The 20789-nt window shown below is 35.4% G+C and overlaps 1 protein-coding gene across 1 annotated transcript in view; it reads right to left on the minus strand.

Annotated features, from left to right (window-relative positions):
• Nucleotides 1–20789, minus strand: part of LOC106712879 (E3 ubiquitin-protein ligase RNF19B-like) — a 51027-nt gene that overhangs the window by 1837 nt on the left and 28401 nt on the right. Inside the window, exons 2-6 of the mRNA XM_045679174.1 lie at nucleotides 14772–14872; nucleotides 7640–7823; nucleotides 3681–3795; nucleotides 1540–1727; nucleotides 249–390 (exon numbers count right to left, since the gene is read on the minus strand). Of these exons, the coding sequence (XP_045535130.1) occupies nucleotides 249–390; nucleotides 1540–1727; nucleotides 3681–3795; nucleotides 7640–7823; nucleotides 14772–14872 (730 nt within the window). The remainder of the gene's footprint in view (nucleotides 1–248; nucleotides 391–1539; nucleotides 1728–3680; nucleotides 3796–7639; nucleotides 7824–14771; nucleotides 14873–20789) is intronic.

Consider the following 20789-nt stretch of genomic DNA (forward strand, 5'->3'; position numbering starts at 1 on the left):
ACGTTTCTTCATACACAGAATTATTTTATTACTTATATACTTTACAAGCTGTCGCCCGCGACTTCGTCCGCGCAGAATTAAAAAATAAACTTAAGTAAGATAGCAAAATTATAAACGAAGATTTAATGCAATTTGAAATTCACAATAAATTTGTCAAAATATAAATTTTATGTAAAAATTTTCTATGTAAGCTTAATTGATATATTTTTTTTAAAGGAACAACGTATTAACAGTTTGACTGAACTAACCTAAGGTAGTGCAAATCGGAGACCTCCTTCATGCAGAGCCAGCAGAACTCTGCGCCGCAGACGCAGCACACCATGTGATTGCAGGAGCCGTCCTCCACCTTCACGATCAGCACCGAGCACCGCGGGCACGGCTTCACCTCGCCTACCACGCACACATCAAACATATAACGACCGTAGACATTTACTGTATTTTGGTAATAAAAGGCGACTATCCAAAAACCTTATCTATGACCAATAATCTCCCATTAACACAGCAATCACGTCCCCACTATCCCCACCGAGCCTCTCCGTGGGGACGTATATTCGCTGATGATGAACACAGCAATCATCAGATATAACGAGGAAGTCTAAAGAGCTCTCTACAGTCAAACAAATTATTATCTCACTCAGGTACAGGTGATAAGTGATGCTTACTCTTTTTTTATAACATATAAGAGTCCCGATTGTTCCCTCCCTTTTCATAGTTATGTCGATTTGAGCAACAATTATAATTGCGTTTTCCATTAGTTCCTATCTCTGAGACACAACTTTGGTGGTATCTTTCACTAGTTCCTATCTCTGAGACACAACTTTGGTGGTATCTTTCACTAGTTCCTATCTCTGAGACACAACTTTGGTGGTATCTTTCACTAGTTCCTATCTCTGAGACACAACTTTGGTGGTATCTTTCACTAGTTCCTACCTCTGAGACACAACTTTGGTGGTATCTTTCACTATTTCCTATCTCTGAGACACAACTTTGGTGGTATCTTTCACTAGTTCCTATCTCTGAGACAGAACTTTGGTGATGTCTTTCACTAGTTCCTATCTCTGAGACAGAACTTTGGTGGTATCTCTCACTAGTTCCTATCTCTGAGACAGAACTTTGGTGGTGTCTTTCACTAGTTCCTATCTCTGAGACAGAACTTTGGTGATGTCTTTCACTAGTTCCTATCTCTGAGACAGAACTTTGGTGGTATCTCTCACTAGTTCCTATCTCTGAGACAGAACTTTGGTGGTGTCTTTCACTAGTTCCTATCTCTGAGACAGAACTTTGGTGATGTCTTTCACTAGTTCCTATCTCTGAGACAGAACTTTGGTGATGTCTTTCACTAGTTCCTATCTCTGAGACAGAACTTTGGTGGTATCTCTCACTAGTTCCTATCTCTGAGACAGAACTTTGGTGGTGTCTTTCACTAGTTCCTATCTCTGAGACAGAACTTTGGTGGTGTCTCTCACTAGTTACTATCTCTGAGACATAACTTTGGTGGTGTCTCTCACTAGTTCCCATCTCTGTGACAGCGTTACTCACCATGCTCCATGTCAGCTTGCTGCGGGGCCGGCTGTCGCGGCGGCGGATGTCGGCTGCGGCGCGCAGCGTCGCACGTCTGCGTGGGATGCCACGCCGCCTTACAGTGGTAGCAGAAAGACGCGCCGCACCCCGGCGCCTGGCAAGTCAGTTTCGGACACGACGCGCACCCGGTCGCCACCACAGCGAAACTGTAACACCACCGATGACGTCAGCAAGGCACTAACAATAAGTTACTGCTAGATTTTCTCGTTCCATACACTCACTGCGTAAGATGATATAGATTATAAATTTACTGCAAGTTGGGATATAGAAGGTTTAAATATATTTTCCCTAATCAGTAACACACAACACAGCGTTACACATATGTTTCCCGTAAAATTATACTATGGACTGTGGAGCCCGTGTGTTTTACGGTGACAGGGTTGCGTAGGCGTATAACGTCCGCCTCAACGAGCAGGGATGTAGAAAGGATCAGCGAGGTGTAGCCTACGGCGACCAACTATACTTTGATCTTACAATATCATTCTATTTCAGTCAAAAGAAATCTTCGTAATAAATAAATATCAATTAATTAATATATATTTTTGTTGAAAAAGCATCTTGTTATTATACGAATAAATGTCATTGGCGACATTGAGATCACATTGATTATTATCAAAGCTTGTCGTCATGCAAATTTTATTTAAATATTAATACAAGGTCTGCCTTTTAAGTTCTGTCGTTTCAATATTTCCCGGCAATTTTGTATTTTGAACTGTTTTATATTCGAGTGTGTTTACATTTTGAATCTTAAAACAGTTGAAAGTATTAAGATTAATGCTATTGTTTAGTCACAGCGTCGATTTGAATCTGCCAGGTAACGTACGAAAATGAATCTTTCTAAGGAAACTGTTCGTGCAATAATTTTCTACAACTTTAAAAGACGCCTGACACGGCATCAGTGTTTTGAAGAGCTAACATCTGTGTTCAGTGATGAAGCCCCATGTCTGCGGACTGTCGAACGCTGGTACTTAGAATTCCAGCGTGGACATACTAGTCTTAGTGAAAAATCTCGCGAAGGACGTCCAAAATCCGCCTTCACCAAAGATAACATCATTGCTGTGAGACAACTAATTCTCGAATATCATCATGTGACGTATCGAGAGATAGAGGTTCTATTAGGCATCTCAGGGACAACCATTCAGAAGATCTTGCATCAAGCGCTTGGTGTGAGAAAGCTAGTTTGCCGTTGGATACCGCATCTGCTTTCAGACGATCACAAGGCGGCCCGCGTCAGATGGTGTAAGAAAACTCTGCAAAGGTTGGACCGAGGAGAGTCAAACCACGTCTACGACATCATCAGTGGTGACGAATCTTGGATCTATGCCTACGATCCTGATTCCAAACAACAATCTACAATCTGGGTCTTTCAAGAAGAGCCAAAGCCGACTAAAGTTGTTCGTTCGCGAAGCACTTTAAAGAAGATGGTGGGCCACCTTCGTTGGAAAAAAAGGCCATGTTGCGACTATTGCACTTGAAGATCGTAGAACGGTGAATGCAGAGTGGTATACCATAGTTTGTTTACCACAAGTCATCGCCGAAATGCGAAAATCTAACTCAAAGCGACGCATTATCCTGCACCACGACAACGCAAGCTTACACAGCGCTCGTCAAACGATTGAGTATTTGTAGCAGGAAAAAGTAGAAATTCTTGACCATCCTCCATACAATCCTGACCTAAACCCTAACGATTTCTTTACATTTCTTAAAATTAAGAAAAGTCTTCGTGGTCAAAGGTTCCAGCCCGGTGAAGAAGCAGTCGACGCTTTCAAGTGAGCCATTTTCAACACCCCCACTTTAGAGTGGAATAAATGTTATAATAACTGGATTCAGCGAATGGAAAAGTGTATTAAGCTACGTGGTGAATACCTTTAAAAACAATAAAAAGTACTATAAGATTCTAGTTGTGTTTTTTTCTTCAAACGACAAAACTTAAAAGGCATCCCTCGTAAAACTGGGCTATCTGTATGTAATATTCAATCAACAAACTGTTAACTATTTTTTTATTTACGTCTGTCTCTTTGCAAATCTGCGTTTGTACCGGGTAATCTACGAAGCGCCTGGAACTCTTATCGGCAGTGGAAACCTAGTGTAATATATACCTGCAGTCAGGCGCCGGACACCACCTGGTGTCGGGGTCTGCAGCGAGCGCGCGCCGCACTGAAAACTCCTCGTATTTGTCGTACAACGTCTGGTTATCCACGATACGACGCACATCTGAAAATATACATCATTTTGTTATTATCAGATCATGTGTGAAATTGTAAACAAGCTTATATAAGATACTAGCTGTCGCCCGCGCCTCCGTCCGCGCGCCGTTAAAAAAAAATATGAAAAATAGATGTTGGCCGATTCTCAGACCTACTGAATATGCTAACAAAATTTCATGAGAATCGGTCAAGCCGTTTCGGAGGAGTACGGGAACGAAAACTGTGACACGAGAATTTTATATATTAGATGTCAGTTATTTACAAACAGACCTTACATGTTATAACTTTCCAAGCTTAATTTCGTAAACATCTCCGATGGATATAAACAGTATGACAGCCAATTAAAGTCTGTGAGTACCCTTTTCTTAAAAGGAATTGATGGAACTGTGGAGGGGACGCATAGGAAGGGAAAACATCCTCTTTTTGTGCGCCCCCTCCTCTTTCGATTAAAGGTAAGCAACGCATCTACAAATATAGATGTCTATGGGCAACGGTCTTTTCGCCATTTTGGCGAATTCTAGTGGCTGCTTGCTCGTTTGCCTACTTTAGCTATAAAAAGTCAGTGACATTTGTTTATACAGCTTAATACTTTGATTTGAAACAGTATATATTTACATACTATTAAATAAAACACATAACAAACGCATATAACAATATTAAAAAAATCATATTGTTCGAAAGATTCATCGCGATCGAGTGTTTAATTAAGATAATTCTGAACAATCTTGATACTTTAAAAACTTTTTTAAATGCAACAATAGCGGCCATTTATCCGTTGTCACGTCTGGCATTTTATCATTAAAAAAGCCTCATTAGTTGCATAATGAAAGCTGGCTTTTGTTCGTCTCGCAATCACCACCCCGCTAAGCTGATATTAAAACTACACCACGCTAGGGTTGCCACTGTTTTACAAATCATAGTAAATGTTTTTTCAAGTATTTTTTTTGGACCAGAAATCTTCCCTTTACCTTAATAGTAAGTACTAAGATAAATGGAATCTGCACTTAATTAAGTGCTTTAATATACCTTTTTTATCAACTTATGTATATGCTGTATTAAGGTGAATATACACTTGAGCATTTTCTCAAGCATTTCTATATAATGTAACGTAACGAATGGTATACAGGTAAGAGCATAGTTTCCAAAGCACGTTCGGTCCGTGAAAGGGTGATACACAAGAACATCAGATAGAACTGCTCGTTGTTCTGTTACAAGTAAATGCTCTAGTCTATACCAACCTTAAATCGAACAATTCCAGTACTAATTTATTCGATAAAGTAACAAATACATATCATTTTTTTTTACAAGTTGAATTAATTCTTAACTCGATGGATACATTTTGTTTATTAAATAAAACAAGAATACAGCGGTATGCATTTGGTATTTTTTGTTTCAAAGCCTTGGACTTATAACATTTTTTTTTTAAATGTAAATTTCAAAGTACTTACTACTATTTTTTAGCTAGTTTTTTCTAGCTAGTTATAAATAAAACACAGTTTTCAAATGTAAAAAACGAAAATTATACAATTAACATAACGAGAGTAAATAAATAAAGATTCTATACTACATTAAAATAAGCCAGACAGACATTTTTTTTTCGTTATTTTAAAAAAGGTTCTTATCACAGACGGCTTATTGTTCAATCGATTTAAATAATGCGTACATTGCCCTGTCTACATTTATTAAATAGTCGATTTTGATGGTTCCATTAAAACTTTTGTTTATAATTCGTAAAATCATCTATTTATTATTACTACTAGCTGTCGCCCGCGACTCCGTTCGCGCAGAATTTAAAAAAAAACATTAAGTATATGTGTTCTTCCAGACTATGATCTACATCTGTATACCTTCAAACATCCATCCATCCATCCAAACATTCGCATCTATAATATTAGTAAGATTACGTTACATTATTGGCTAATAAATAAAGTCAGTTACTCGCCATTAAGACATGTATATTCGTTAAAGAATTATATTACTAGCTCTGCCTATGACTTCGTCCACGTGAAAAACTGTCTTCGGGTAGCATTCTTAATGACTTAGGTTAATTAATTTACATAAAATTATAAAATCTTCCCATAATAACTTTCATCCCGTACTCCATTTTGTTATTTTGAATCCTCGAGGGGAAAAATTTTTACAAACATTGAATTTCATAGTTATTTATATCAAAATAATAGTCTAAAAAATAAGTTTCAAACTTCTAACTATAAAAATTAAAAATGACGGATACTTCTATACAAATTTCCAAACAAACTATCAACCCTTTACAACCCTTTTTTCGCGTTAAAAAGTAGCCTATGTCCTTTCTCAGGTTCTAGACAATCTGTGTACCGAATTCCATTTATATTGGTTCAGTGGTTTTGAGTGAATGTGAGTCAGAGTTACTATCGCATTTATCATATAAGGATTAAGGAATTGACGTGAACAATAAAACATTATATTTTTATAATATAAATCGTTCACAATACAGTGACAGTTCAAATATACCTAATCCTATCATAAGCCGTCAGTCAAGTTCACAATCTGTTTACGACCATCGTATCTTTTTGTAGGTATCATTTTAAATATTATATTACACATAAAGCAAAAAGATGCATCCATATTGATCCAGTATAATCCATTAAAATTCAAGTGGGTAATGTCCTTACATTGTTGACACGTAGTCAGGGAATTAAATTCGCTTCCCACTATATCGAATATCACACAGCAAATTGTCACCATAAGAGCTTTAATTTAGCAAGTATATAATATTACTATGACAAGTTTATGACCTTATTGCACTGTGAGCCACAAATTACGTTTCATCGTATCGGGTAGGAAATAAACGTCCTCGACTGTAAATATGTTTGGTAAATATTGTGGTATTCATCGGCCATTAGCCAAGTCAATAGCTATCCTCGTTAACTCTGCAAGCTGATATGTTGATTTTTAGTGTACATCCCAAACGTACGTACGTCGGACAGTAAATATCCGTTACCGATCGGTATTTCAATGTTGTGGTATTTTCTCGAACGGAACAAACCATTCTTGCTGTGTACTGTATCTATTTAAATACCAGAGACACGATTATTTCGTTTATGTTCAACATTGTTATGATTTAAGCGACGCATCGCGAATATAGATTACTAAAGCCAACCTGTATTTTTTTATAAGCTGGCAAACGAGCAAGTGGCCACCTGAATTCGACGAAATAGCGAAGCGAACGCTGCCCATAGACATCAGCAATTGCAGATGCATTGCCTACCTTTCCCATCCCATCATTTCCATAAGAAGAGGGTGTTAATGGAACATGAACTAAAATTAGGCCTGTATGTTGTTAATAACATTTTAATTCATTCATATCCGTGTTAAAATAATAATTGATTATTTTATCAAGGCAACTCAACTGTAACAATTATAATTACGTAACTGCGACTTCTTTCACATCCTACAGTGCGCAATATCCTTGAAATAACCAGCTACCGGACCCGGATTCGACAACATTAACAATTCAAGTCGTGCAAGATGGAAATCCATCCGGAATTACATATACACACACGCTGCATCATTATAAACGTCTCGGCTATATTTACTCGTAAACATTTGTTTACTTGATAAAGTAGCAGCACGTGCAAATCTGGGGGCAGTAGCGGTGTTAGTTTGGGGCGAAAGCCCAGGGCGCCGGGCATAAGAGGGCCCCAGAGTCGGATAAAAGGGGCGCCTGAGGTGCCCTCTAAAATAGCTATCCCTTATCGAAGATTTCCCCCACACCAAAAAAAGAGGGCACCGCAAAAATCTCGCCCAAGGCGTTGGGAACGCTAAATCAGATCATCTAATCTTCAACTAATAGTGTTCTTTATGTGACTCACCTTGTGGATGCATGTTCTCATGGCATACGGGGCAGTTGACGGGCATACGGGCCTCTGAGATCTCGATAGCGAGGTATTGTCGCAGGCAGGATTCGCAGCATCGGTGCGAGCACCACGCCAGCCGCACCATCAACCCGCGGTTGAACGGTGACAGGCACAAAGGGCACTCCACCGTTTCGGCACGCTATGAACAAAGACAAGATTCGTATTTATTTTAAGGACACATACGAGCTATCGAAACAATACGTCAGTCAATCCATAAACATTTACTGAAGCGAAAGTAGAATATTTATAGATGCAATATCCTTTTTATTAATAATCACTGTATATCACAATTTGATTTAAGGCATTTTAAGTGGGCAAATACCAATAAAAAAAAATTAGGTCTACATCAGTCATTTTCATTTAATAGTTGTGAACGTCAACCCTCGAATTTCGAAATCCTACAAGCTGGTAATGACAGCTTCATTAAGTCACATCAGATTTTATTGTGAACGGTATATTACTATGCAGCTATAACATACAATTTCAAACCGCAAAGTTGCGGTGCATCTGTCCCTTAAGACTAGAGTTGGTGATATCGATCGACAGCGACTTGAATAATGTATGTTTAAAACGCTCGATAAGACGACTACTTAAAGTGGGTTTCTGAGTCTAAAATCTCTATTTTGTCAAAGATAATGGACAAGGATGACGATATGTTTTATACAAATATTTTTGTCTCGGAAATCAAGGGTTCGTCAATCCATTTTTAATTTATATCAACACAAATGAGTTAAGAGCTGACTTTATTTGACAGTATATACTGTTTTACTTTACTGAATTGATTCAAACTATTTTAAAGTTAGTTTACAGGGATTAAAGTTTCAAGAACGTATTAAATGATGAGGACTAATTCGAGCAATTGACAAATAGAGGCCGAAACAACTAATTTCTTTTTCGCGCCATTCTTATAATCAATATTTTGTACATGTGCAAAATGTATACATCTTAAAGTATCTTTAAAAAAAAATAAGTAAAAATAAAACATTTAAAACAGCCATTTAGCTGGAAGTTGTATTTTAACTTTCCCCGCAACAAGACAATTCAATTTACAAAGTTAATAAATTGAGGCCACAACTTTGGAGGAAACACAATTTTCACTGAACTTTTATTTGAACTATTTTCTTATTTTCATCTATTTATTTCTATATCAAAACATATTGTGTCTGAAATTTCTAGTTTTCTTAAAAAAAAAAAACATAATAAAAGATGTTTTCATTATTTTCATGTTTACATCCTCATAATTTTATTTTCGGAAACGATATGAATGTTACATATTTATAGAAGGAATATTGTTTGCATACAGGCCACGAGGACAGGTAACTAGGTCAGTGCAGGGCATCCCGGACGTCCTATTTACAGCTGTTTCATCTTCAAAACATTTTCATTTTTTCAATTTATTTTCCGGTATTTGTGCTCGGTAATCCAGCATAACATGAAATATTATATCAAAATAATTATTTCATTCAATTTTGTTGGGAATTTTGTAACGTGTGAAAAAATTACCTAAAAAAAAGAGACTAAATGACTCTGAAAGCCACATCTGTTACCAAGGCATTATATTCAAAATATTAACGCAGACTGTAGAAATATAAATGAGGATAATAAATAAGGACAGTGTCCCATTATCTTGCAAAAAAATGTGTACAAAAATTACACTCAAAAGTTGAATGACGTCAAATATTTCGCCATATAAATCAAGTGACGTCATCCTTGACACATGATTAACAATTTATATATTTACGATAAACATTGAGTAGTAGTCAATAGGAAACTGCGCAATTATGACAACTAGTATCTAGTTAAAAAAAATTCTGACTGATTCTACTCCGATAAAACCAGGAATAATCGAATGACACTTCATTAGTCAAAATCCGTTTAGATTCAAAGAGCCTTACCATAAAAAACTTACAGTTTTTGAAATTCATTTAAGCTTAAGCATATGTCAACCCATTTATATCGTGGCTCTAACGCCCGGCGTAAATTTCGACGCTGGAAAGCATAAACGCTGTAACCCTTGAAATCGCGAATATCTTTTTCACACGTTAATAATTTCAACCATTATCAAACGATAATGATTTTATTATAGGTTAGCACAAACTACACAACATTGCTAAATACCGCATGCTTGTAGGCGTATCAGCTCACGAGTTATCATTTTTTGGCTCTCCTGTAAAGTTCATACTTTCGGGGTTACAGCGTTTACGCTTTCTAGCGTCGATTTGATCTTTGCCAATAAATAATGAAGTAGGTACTCATACCGGAATTATTGTGGTGATACATATTTATGGTGAACATATCACCACGTTGGAGTATATATTAATCAGTTTTAAAACACGTGTTTCACTAAACAGTGTCTAACAGTATTTTTGGAGTAATACAGTAAGACATTGTAAAATTAAAATCTTAATACTACGAAACTTGGATGTATATTTGATACCACACAACTCCAGAACTCCTAAACGGATCTGGATGACATTTGGAAGAGAAATAAATTACAGTCTGGAATAAGTCTAGGCTACTCAGTTTTTTATCCCACGAGGACTAAGTCGCGCATAACAATACATATTCCTTATTTACTACTATTTGCATATCTTCCATCTGTCACAAAAAAAGAACCTCTATTTCCAGTCTTGGAAGTAATGACCTTTCAATAGACCACCAAGTCGAACAAAGACTGTACCCGTGGGCAGATGTGTCAACGACATAGGAAGGGGGGGTCGCGTCTGAGATTGTATGGTTATGGGGTGATCAGAGACGTCTAGACGCAGCGTTGCAGCACCAATGAAACACCTCTGCTCTGCATTACAATAAGAATTGCTACAGTAAGGAGAACTCTTTGTAATTAACATCGAAATGAACATACCTATATACTTTACAAAAAAAAAATTCAGGACAAGTATGTTTTTTCCAATTTCATTAGGTAAAGTATTTTCTAATTGACGTGGGAATTTAAAATTACTTAAATAAATTATCTAATTAATCTATTAAGTAAAATCCCTTATATGATACCAAAAAATCGTCTTTCTCACAGTGAACATAATTTAGATAATCATAGTATACAGAGACTTCAAACATTTTTTCACTCCTTCTATTTATTAATTTACACTAATTTGCGACATATGTAAAAATATAAAACGGTAGCGTAAAATGAAACAGCGTAGTAGTCCATAGGAGATTATCAGTCATATTATAAAATTATGCTACCTGCTGACATAAAGAAAACATATGCATCTGATATATATGTAAATACGACCTTGAGTTTACAACACCAAAATACACGTACAAAATATATTGCTATCTCTATTTTACCAAAGTGAATGAGGGGGATAACAATATATTTCATATACAGTACAGTAAAACAAACGGAAGTCGTAACTACAAGAGTAATCAATTTGTATAGAAAACAATAGGCTCGTAAAAAACGCTTATTGACACGTTTAATGGATCATTCAACTTATTCAAAGTAAACTTGCGTACCCATTGTAAGAATATAAACAGTTTTCTTTATGAAAGGGAAATTAACCATATTGTGAAGTTATTTTAGAGGGAACTTAAGAAAATATTTTACATCTTAATAACATTATAAATGCGAATATATGGAAGGATGATTGTTTGCAGGTATCTCCGGAACGGCTCAAAGAATCTTGATGAAATTTGGTACAGATGTAAAACATAGTCTGGAAGAACACATACGCTACTTATTACGTTTTTTTTTAATTCTGGGCGGACGGAGTTGCGGGCTACAATAGCTAGTTACAATCTAAAATTAAAAAGGTCGCTAAGAACGAATTAAACATACACCTTTACTACCTCCAAATATAGTCAATAATCTTCTTTTATTCCATTTTAATCCTAACATAGTAAAATCAGAGAACATAATGAAAACTGTTTTAATTCCGAAACTATGTTATACTATGAAAATAAGAGTGACTTAAGAAAACAGCGGCGTAAACAAGTCACACAGAAATTTAAAACGAGAGGATCTCTTGAACCCAACGAAACGAGCCGATATTTCAATAGACACGTGTTTATTCAGTATGTTGTATGTTTGTATGTACATCTATCGGTGTGGAATCCGTACCTCAATGGCAATGACTCCGTGATATCAAGGGTATACATAGCTTCAGCACAGTGGTTATTATTCAACGGATACACCACCGTACGATCGTGAATGCAGCTTGTTTGTAATTTTAATCAGATAATTGCATATTAATATTATTTTTACAAAAGTGTACCAATATATTTAGTTCCATCTATTAAAAGATCAATACCATCGCTAAATTACATAATCCTTGCTTCTCTGGGACATAGACTTTTATGCATATCGATTTGTAACAGCATTATCATCAGAAGTTATACGGCACACGCAATCGTCAAGGAGAAAGGGGGCCCCGGTCAGTTACGACACGTGTAGGCGAGCCGGTCGTGGAACTACATACAGGTTCATATATCAAACACGAAATCCTGTTGTACAAACTATTATAGTATTGAGACTCTTTTACATTCCAGTGAAGTACAAAGAAATCTTAGGTTATTAATCTTATCCACGGGAAATTGTGTTTTTTTAGCGCTTACCTTAAAAAAATAAGTCTTATCGAATACCTTGTGCTTAACGCGGCTTCTCTAGTCTAGTGTTTTTACTTTCAAAATGGCGACGACATTATATCTTTAAAATCAATTTTAGAGAGAAACCTTTATAGCGAGAAAAATATCACGGGTTTTGGACTCTCACATATCCAGCTTTAACTATATATATAATAGTTTACAAGTACCTGTATGTTCGTAACAGTGTTACAAGTTATAACGTAACCAAAATCTAAGTTTCACCGTCAACCCGTTCTAAGAGCGGACACCGTAACATCGCCCAACTGTGACGAATAGTTTATCCATGCGTAATTTAGGGTTGTCGTCTATTTTTTGTAGTTTTTTTAAATATACAATAACATTTATACGTTCACAGGATAGTAATTAATATGGTTGCCTTGAACACGATGCAAAGAAGCCTTCTCAACTTCGCAATTGCGGTTTATGTACATTTTGAGAACGTGTGAAAATTATTAGTTTTCATCTAAGGTGATGTATTCTATAGTAGCTTTTGGCCGCGACTCCGTCCGCGAGGAAATTAAAAAAAATTAATAGACTAACATAAAGGTGTTTTTCCAGACTATGTTCTATATCTGTGCCAAATTTCATCGACATCGGTTAAGCCGTTCTGGAGATACATTCTAACGAACATCAATCCATCCATCTAAACATTCGCATTTATAATATTAGTAATATTAGAAACTACTGTTAGGGGAAACTAGAAGGTCGATCAATGACAAAGGTGTTTATTCGAGAACATTAACATGAAAATTGACTTCAAAGTCAAACCTACGATTTCCATGCAAATAATTTTCCTTTAAAATAAATTCGTCTTTATACCAATACATTTTATTAAATTTTAGTAAATACATTTTCATTTCTGTTGATTGTTAAATGCAAACAGTCTACAGCTCTTTTAATTTTAATAATGTGAACGAGGCAACCCTATTTCTAGTGTCGTGACAGTAACAATCGATAAACAAGCTAACACTAAACGACATCATTATGCGATCTTGCAACCAACTTTGCATACATGTATGAAACGAAAAGGTAGAAAGTGATGTTAATACGTAAGGCATTACAAGGAGTCAGACACTGCAAGTTAGAAGCATTACTATTCGTAAGAAAGATTTTTTTATTATCTTATAAGTCTTTTACAAAACTGGAAGAATGAGAATGTTACGTCTTCTTAGACTTAGTTCTAGAGAGTTTTTTTCTAATAAGAGTAGGGGCAAACGGGCCGCGGGTACACCGAGGTGATCATCGACGCCCATGGACATCCACAACACTAGAGGAACTGCAAATGCGTTGTTGGAAATACCGTATCTTTCTGAATAACAAATATAACATAGGAGAACGACAGTACGAGATAAAAGGAATTTTTCCGATGTACGAAAGAAAACAGAAATATTCACAAAATATGTGTAATTCCGAGTCACGATCAGAAAACGTCAACAAAAAATATTAGCAGATGAAAAGAGTAAGGAAGTCGATGCAGCGAGTTTGCAACAATGAAGCTTTTAGAACGTGCTCCTTTTAAAATGATTAGGTTTTTAAGTATTTTACTTTAACAATAGAGCTTTGCCAACAAAGTTTACATTTGCAACTGTAGTATATTTTAAAAAGAAATACCGTTTTGTGCATCACTTTACAATTGCGTCAGTTTAAACGAAATATTCAATCTTTTCTCATTTTTAAGGTAATAAGTAGAAATAGTTGTTGCTTATCGCCTAAAATTTGTTTTTTTTTTTTGTAAAAAGGCATTTCTCCACTTTAACTATGCCAAATTTCACGATCATCCGTTCGTGAAATTTTCTTAAAAAGAGTATTTATCTTCACGTATTTTTTATAACAAAGTTTTTAAGTTGTAAAAGAATAATTTAAATAAGGACATTGATAATGCTCTAAAAGTGCACTGGACCGAGACAGGTCAATGAATCGATGTTTTTGTTTAACATTCGACGTAAATTCGTTTCGCATTGAAATAGGTTTCGTTTATAAAACATTCTCACGAGGTCGAAATTATTTCTAAGGTTATTCACATCTGATGGAAAGAGTCTATTTTTATCTAAAAGCTTAGTTTTTTTTTGTTACAGATAAGCTAAAAAAAAATTCCTTTTGCCACAAACTTGTTCATAATCTTTCCATTTCTCCTAAGTCAACGCAAAGACTGACAAAACATAAACAATAGCTTGATCTTATGTTTCACGGTCGCAATCCATATTCGATCTAGAACCATTTTTATTTTTGTCTACTGTACTTTAATTAACATTTTGAATCCAAATATAAGGGATGTAATGATCGCATTAGCAATAAAATTATATAATCTGTTGCTCCGATGGTGATCGAATAACTTTTCGACTCCGTTTCAAACAAAGTAATTAGTATAACTTATCGGATCGAATATAAATTTCGGCCATATCAAATGAACATCACTGTTCAACGTTGTATACACACTTGGAGTAATTGAACGCAGAGCAATGAATATTAGAGAAAGCATTACCAGTTCATCTTCGGTGACCACTCGTACTACAAACTGTCTGATCTGTGTAGGGGGTTCTGGGGCGGTTTGCTTCGCTTGTCGCGCATCGCCTTGATCCAACACTGTAACAATAACAAAACACGTTCAAATTTATGTTACAATTTACACAGTAAGCTGCTTTAACTTTTAATGCTATAAAGGTAAAGTAATATAATCAGGAAGTCAAGGGCACATTCAAAAACATCGTACTTCACCAACAAGGAAGATTCTTGAGAAGATGATGATAAAGCAATAAGGTAAAGGTTTGAATTTATTAAAGTACAACGTAATATTTATCATTGGCATAAAAAATAGAATTCGTTACAAATGTTTTTGAAAAAAAAATATCGATAGAAGAGTATTCCTAACCATTAGATACGTCGACAAACAACATGAAAAAATATATCTCATGTTGTTTTATCAGGAGATGAAAGGAACTAGAATAAATAGAAAAATATCCTGTCACGTTACCAAAATATTCGACATTCCATTGTAATATATCAAACAAAAATGTTAGACTTAGGGGCAAGAACTAATTTGTTTTTAATCCTTTATTTGGGTTAGGTCAGGTATTTACCATCTCAGAACAAAAAGAATAAATAAAAAACAATCTGTTCAGACGTCAGATTTTTTTTTCCCCATTTAAAATATACCCTTGGAATTTTAACTGCCACATACGGAGTCGTTAAATAGTCACTAAAGGTCATACTTAGTGTCGATTTAGTACGAGAAATCTACATAAGGAACGGTTTAAGTAATTTTTATTACTTTAAAATTAAATTTATCCAATAGACGGTAGTATCTCATGACATAACTCCGTCTACCATAAACGTGTTCAGCATTCAAATGGACATTTAAAAATTCAACATTAAAACAGTTCAAATTGTACTAGAATATCGTATAAAATGGAGGTATTTCGTCGCCGTAGACATAAAGTACTTGATTATTTGACATAAAATGTGCATTGCATTTAAATAGCTGATTCAACAGTATCTGCAAATAAAAATGTCTGGCGTATTGTATCCGTGTTTTATTTTATTCTTTAAAGTTTGTTGTATCTGTTTGAATTAAAAAAAGATACAGTGACACATCACAGATTTCATCATGATTATCAGCTCACTATATGTCGCCACTGAGGGTCTCGGAGCCTACACTAAGCTAGGGGTGACTAGGCCACAGTCAACGACGTTGGATTAATTGACTTCACACATTTCTTTGAATTTCTTCGCAGAATGTGCGGTTGCATCACGATGTTTTCCTTAACCGTAAGAACTTCAGATAAATGTAGGTACATATGTAAATCGAGAATCGAAAAACACATTGGTACATGGCGGGATTCTAACCCAGAACCTACAGATTACAAGTCAAGTGCTTAATCCCTGAGCCACCGACGCTCTATCACAGATTTCACAGATTTAAAAGCTACTGTTTCTGTAGTTATCTCTAATCTTGAGTCTGTCTGTCTGTCAGTTGTTTTTACATTTTCTTTCCGATGACTAATATTAAAATATATTAACAATGATACGCAGTAAAGAACATTATAATTAGTCAGAATTAAATTAGCTCCTTGACCGAATTCAAAATGTTTTGGCAATTGTTGAAAACATTAAGTAAGAACGTAACGCTCTGATAATTTGTACAGTTTTATCGAAGTCTGTCGTAACCTTTCACAAATCATCCAACAGAAACAAAATAATTGACAAAGCAATTAAAATATGTACCTACAATTTGATACAACAAATTTTATAAAAAAACTAGCGGTCGCCTGCGACTTCGTCAGTGCAGTATTAAAATAGTAGCCTATAATATTCTGACAAAATCGGTCTAGCCGTTCCATAGATTACCCGGAACAAACGCGGCCTTACGGACAGACAGACATATAGAAAAAAATGGTTTTTCGTTAGCATATACATTATGTGTACGAACTATACATATATAATTTTTTTTCGATTTGACATACAATCCATTTTTTATTAATAGGCATAGATTTATTGGTGGTCTAAGTTTAAACGTGAGTTTAACGACCAGAACCCCAATTCAGGTACATTGTCATCCCCTCGTCAAATGTCTACATCAGCAATTACTCGTACCAAAGTCCAGCTGGAACCCCACGGATCCACGGCGGAGGTGTCCGATATCGGGAAATAAAATTCAGGTTTCAAAAGTTAAAGTTGAAATGTGTTCTGCTAAAACGATGAAATTTCAAAAAGACACTACTATAAAATGTTTCGGAATCTCTGGTCTACATCCAAAAATAATACAAAAGAGCAAAAAAAAAAATGGAAACTAATTTTCATCTTGCATTCTTAATGCTTCTTTATTGATGTATTTAAATATAGAAGTATATAAAGTTATCACCATCATCATAAAGTTATCTATTACTTTAAGATAACACAATACACGGTAGTTTACATGTCTATGCAAATAGTATTAACATCTTGGCTTATGCAGTAACTATCGCTAGCGTTTGCTTAAGTACTGAAGTAGCTGATTACATTTTCATTGTAATTGATTACTTTGTTTTATCCTTTGTTTATTGAGTATTTTATCTTCTGCTACATCAAATATTTTATCACTATTTCTATTATAAAAGTCGGATTTTCATTCATCATCAGCTCAATATACGTCCCCGCTGAGGGGCTCCGAGCCTACTCTAACTTAGGGGTGACTAGGCCATAGTCAACCAAGCTGGCCAAGTGCGACTTGGTTGACTTCACACATATCTTTGAATTTTTTCTCAGATATGTGCAGGTTGCATAACGATGTTTTCCTTCATCGTAAGAACGATGGATAAATGTACATATGTAAATCTAAACTTGAAAACACATTGGTACATGGCGGGATTCGAACCCAGGACCTGCAGATTGCAAGTTAAGTGCTTAACCCCTGAGCCACCAACGCTCTCGCTCTTCAAATTCAACTGACGAATCTGTACAAGAATTAATTGTTATCAAAGTTAAAGAGACAAGTACAAGAGTGTTTTCAGAGGGAAGACAATTTACAGTGTCAGCTATGAAAACTCACGGTTACAATTTTTCACTACATATTACGATCATATTAAAACGAAATTTTATCTTCACGTATGCCATTCATGTGCCATTTGTTAAAGATAATTTTCAATATATTTCACTCGGACGTCATGGTTGCCAGATTTTTCGTCTTATCATTAAATATTCTTGATTATTCAACAATCAAGCAACTGGATTGATATTACGATAACACTAAATATATATTATACACAATACTGGATTTTGTCATTTTTAAATTCTACAGAAAAAATGTTTTAATTCGAAAAACCTATGACAAGTTTAGCCGAATAACTTATTTGCTCTCCTTTAAACTAATTCAGTCAACGCTTCGGTATTCTTTGAACGAAATTAGGATTACACTTTGGAATAACCCCAGTTAGTAACAGGGATGTTCTCTGACATTAATTGACTATGAGGAATGATATGTGGCGGAAAACCCAAGTTACGCTGTACTGCCGTCATATTTTGTTTATTTCAATAAATGTTACCGTTAGATTCCACTGTGTAGCAGTACGTCTTTGTATTTGGGCCGTGGAAACCTTTGTTTATTTTCTACCTCCACATGCTACTCCACTCCAACTAGAAGAACTGAAGACACACTTCCAGTAGGTGCAGTAATTTGTCTGCATTTTTTTTATATCATAAGGCGACAAACGAGCAAACGGCCACCTTGAATCGCCGCAATAGCGAGGCGACCGTTGCCCATAGATATCCGCAAATGCAGATGCGTTGCCTACCTTTAATCAACGGAGAAGAGGACGCACAGAAAGAGGATATTTCTCTTTCCTATGCGTCCCCTCCTCCGGCAAATCCACTTCTCCTTCCCATCCTTTCCTAAGAAAAGAGTGGGAAGGGAAAGAGGACTAAAATTAGGCCTCCAGTACCACACTCATCACTGTACGCGGAATTGCTTCAACTTCACGCCTGTCTTCTGTGTGGTCGTGGTGTTGCACCAGGCGAGGCCAATTCGTGCACCCAACAAATATTGTTGTTGCGGGATCTACCACTGTTAAAATCAATCACATGCATCACAACAAGCCGAGTTATTTATAGGTAGTAATTTCCGTTTACTGGTGCTCGGTGAAAACGCTCCGGATGCATCCACGCGGCTTGCCAAAACTGGATTAGTGACTTCGTATAAAAAGTTAATTTTAATTAAATATATTTTCGCATTATTTTGTAACTGCCTCCAAAATACACCAACAATTTGTAAGTTTAATTTAAGATATTTAATCCGAAATTTAACCTATCCTCTTACGAACAATTGTAGTTACGAGTGAACTTAAGTGAACGTGAATATAAGTTTTGAGGAAACCTACTCCTACTAGTTACGGGATTTTTCCCATGGACAAAACATATACAAAGCACAATGAGCAATTCATTACTTAATTCATTATCTCTTCAAAAAACTATTGCGAAGTCTACTGTTTTATGACAGTGATCTACGTTTTCATGTAGTTACGATCCATGTCACTGTCCCATTCAAAGTGAAATTAGAGAGAAAAGATTTTCGTTCTTTATATTTATCATTTGTCAATACAGACGTCACTCTCATCCATTCAATCCATCTATTTCTTCCTAGACTTACCTGTACTGATGTATCCTACCACATTAATATTTTCAGACGTAGAAATATTCGAATTATTCATTTTAATGTATGCGAAAGTTTGGATGTATGGATGGATGTTTGTTAGAATGTATCAATAGACCGGCTAAACAGATATCTTGAGGAAATTGGGCACAGACATAGAACGTAGAATACGTTAGCAGATTACTAAGTTTTATTTACGAGGACGGATTCGTGGTAACAAATAGTTACTCTAAAATTGATCAGTTCAGTGTCGTCGGATTAACGGTTCTCAATTCCGAATACTTCATCTATTTTCGTAATGTCAATGCACTTGCTGGCAAACTTTCAACTTTGCAATAAACTAAAAAAACACACACCATCTTTTTATTTCATATAAAATATTTATAAAGTGATATAAAATATTGTATTCTTGACAAAGAAGTGTCTAAAGTGGAAGCTGATATTAGAAAACAAATGATTGGGAAAAGACACAGATATATGTTGATGACAAGTTAGTTTAAAAATGAATACATGCTCGTGATAGCTTAATAGTTAGTATGGATTGTTATATTTATATTACATTAGTAAAATTTCCTTTCTCCATACCTGTAATAAAATTATTAATTGCAGTGATTTGTTGACGTGCTTTCCACAAGTGAATCGGATGGCGGGCAAATTAAATACTAAACTGCAACAACATATTAAAGTACACAGAAAAATTTAATTGAATCAGAATAAAAGAAGGCCCGGTATTAATTTGAAAAAAAAATCCGTCTCGTTATAGCAGTCAGTTTTTTTAGTTGTTTTTGCCATGAATTTTTCAACAAAAAGTATACTCTTGCGAATATCAGAGATAAATAACAAATATTGACAAAATTTACTTTAATTTGTGATGAACTTTGCATAATAATTTTGAAGCGGAGTGAAAACGACGTCAAAAGTTGTCAAGATGTTGACAGAGAGTGACGTGTAGATGGCAGCTGTAGCGTCACAACCCTGAGGGAGAAGTGCTCTTAATCACTCGCGACAGAAAACACTTTCATTGCTGTATACACTTACACATAGCTATGACAACTAGAATAATTATACTAGACATTTTTATGAGTTATCGGATAAGCAAACGCATAATGGGCACTACCTACTTTTAGCTAATAGTACTTCTTTTAAAACGTCAAAAAAAAATTAAATTAAATAGAGCATATCGTCCTAACGATTTTAACCCAAATAAGTCGTAGCCAAAATTAACGGCTGCTTAAATTAGAAATAACTGATAAAAATACTACCATATAGACATTACACAGATACATAAGTAGTTCTTAGTGTATTCCCAAATGAATTCCACCCTAAGAGGTTTCTTTACTCACGACTCCCAGTGTGATAGAATACCATTGCAACACAGCC

This window comes from Papilio machaon, chromosome 9 (assembly GCF_912999745.1).
Source record: "Papilio machaon chromosome 9, ilPapMach1.1, whole genome shotgun sequence".
NCBI classification, from domain to species: Eukaryota; Metazoa; Arthropoda; class Insecta; order Lepidoptera; family Papilionidae; genus Papilio; species Papilio machaon.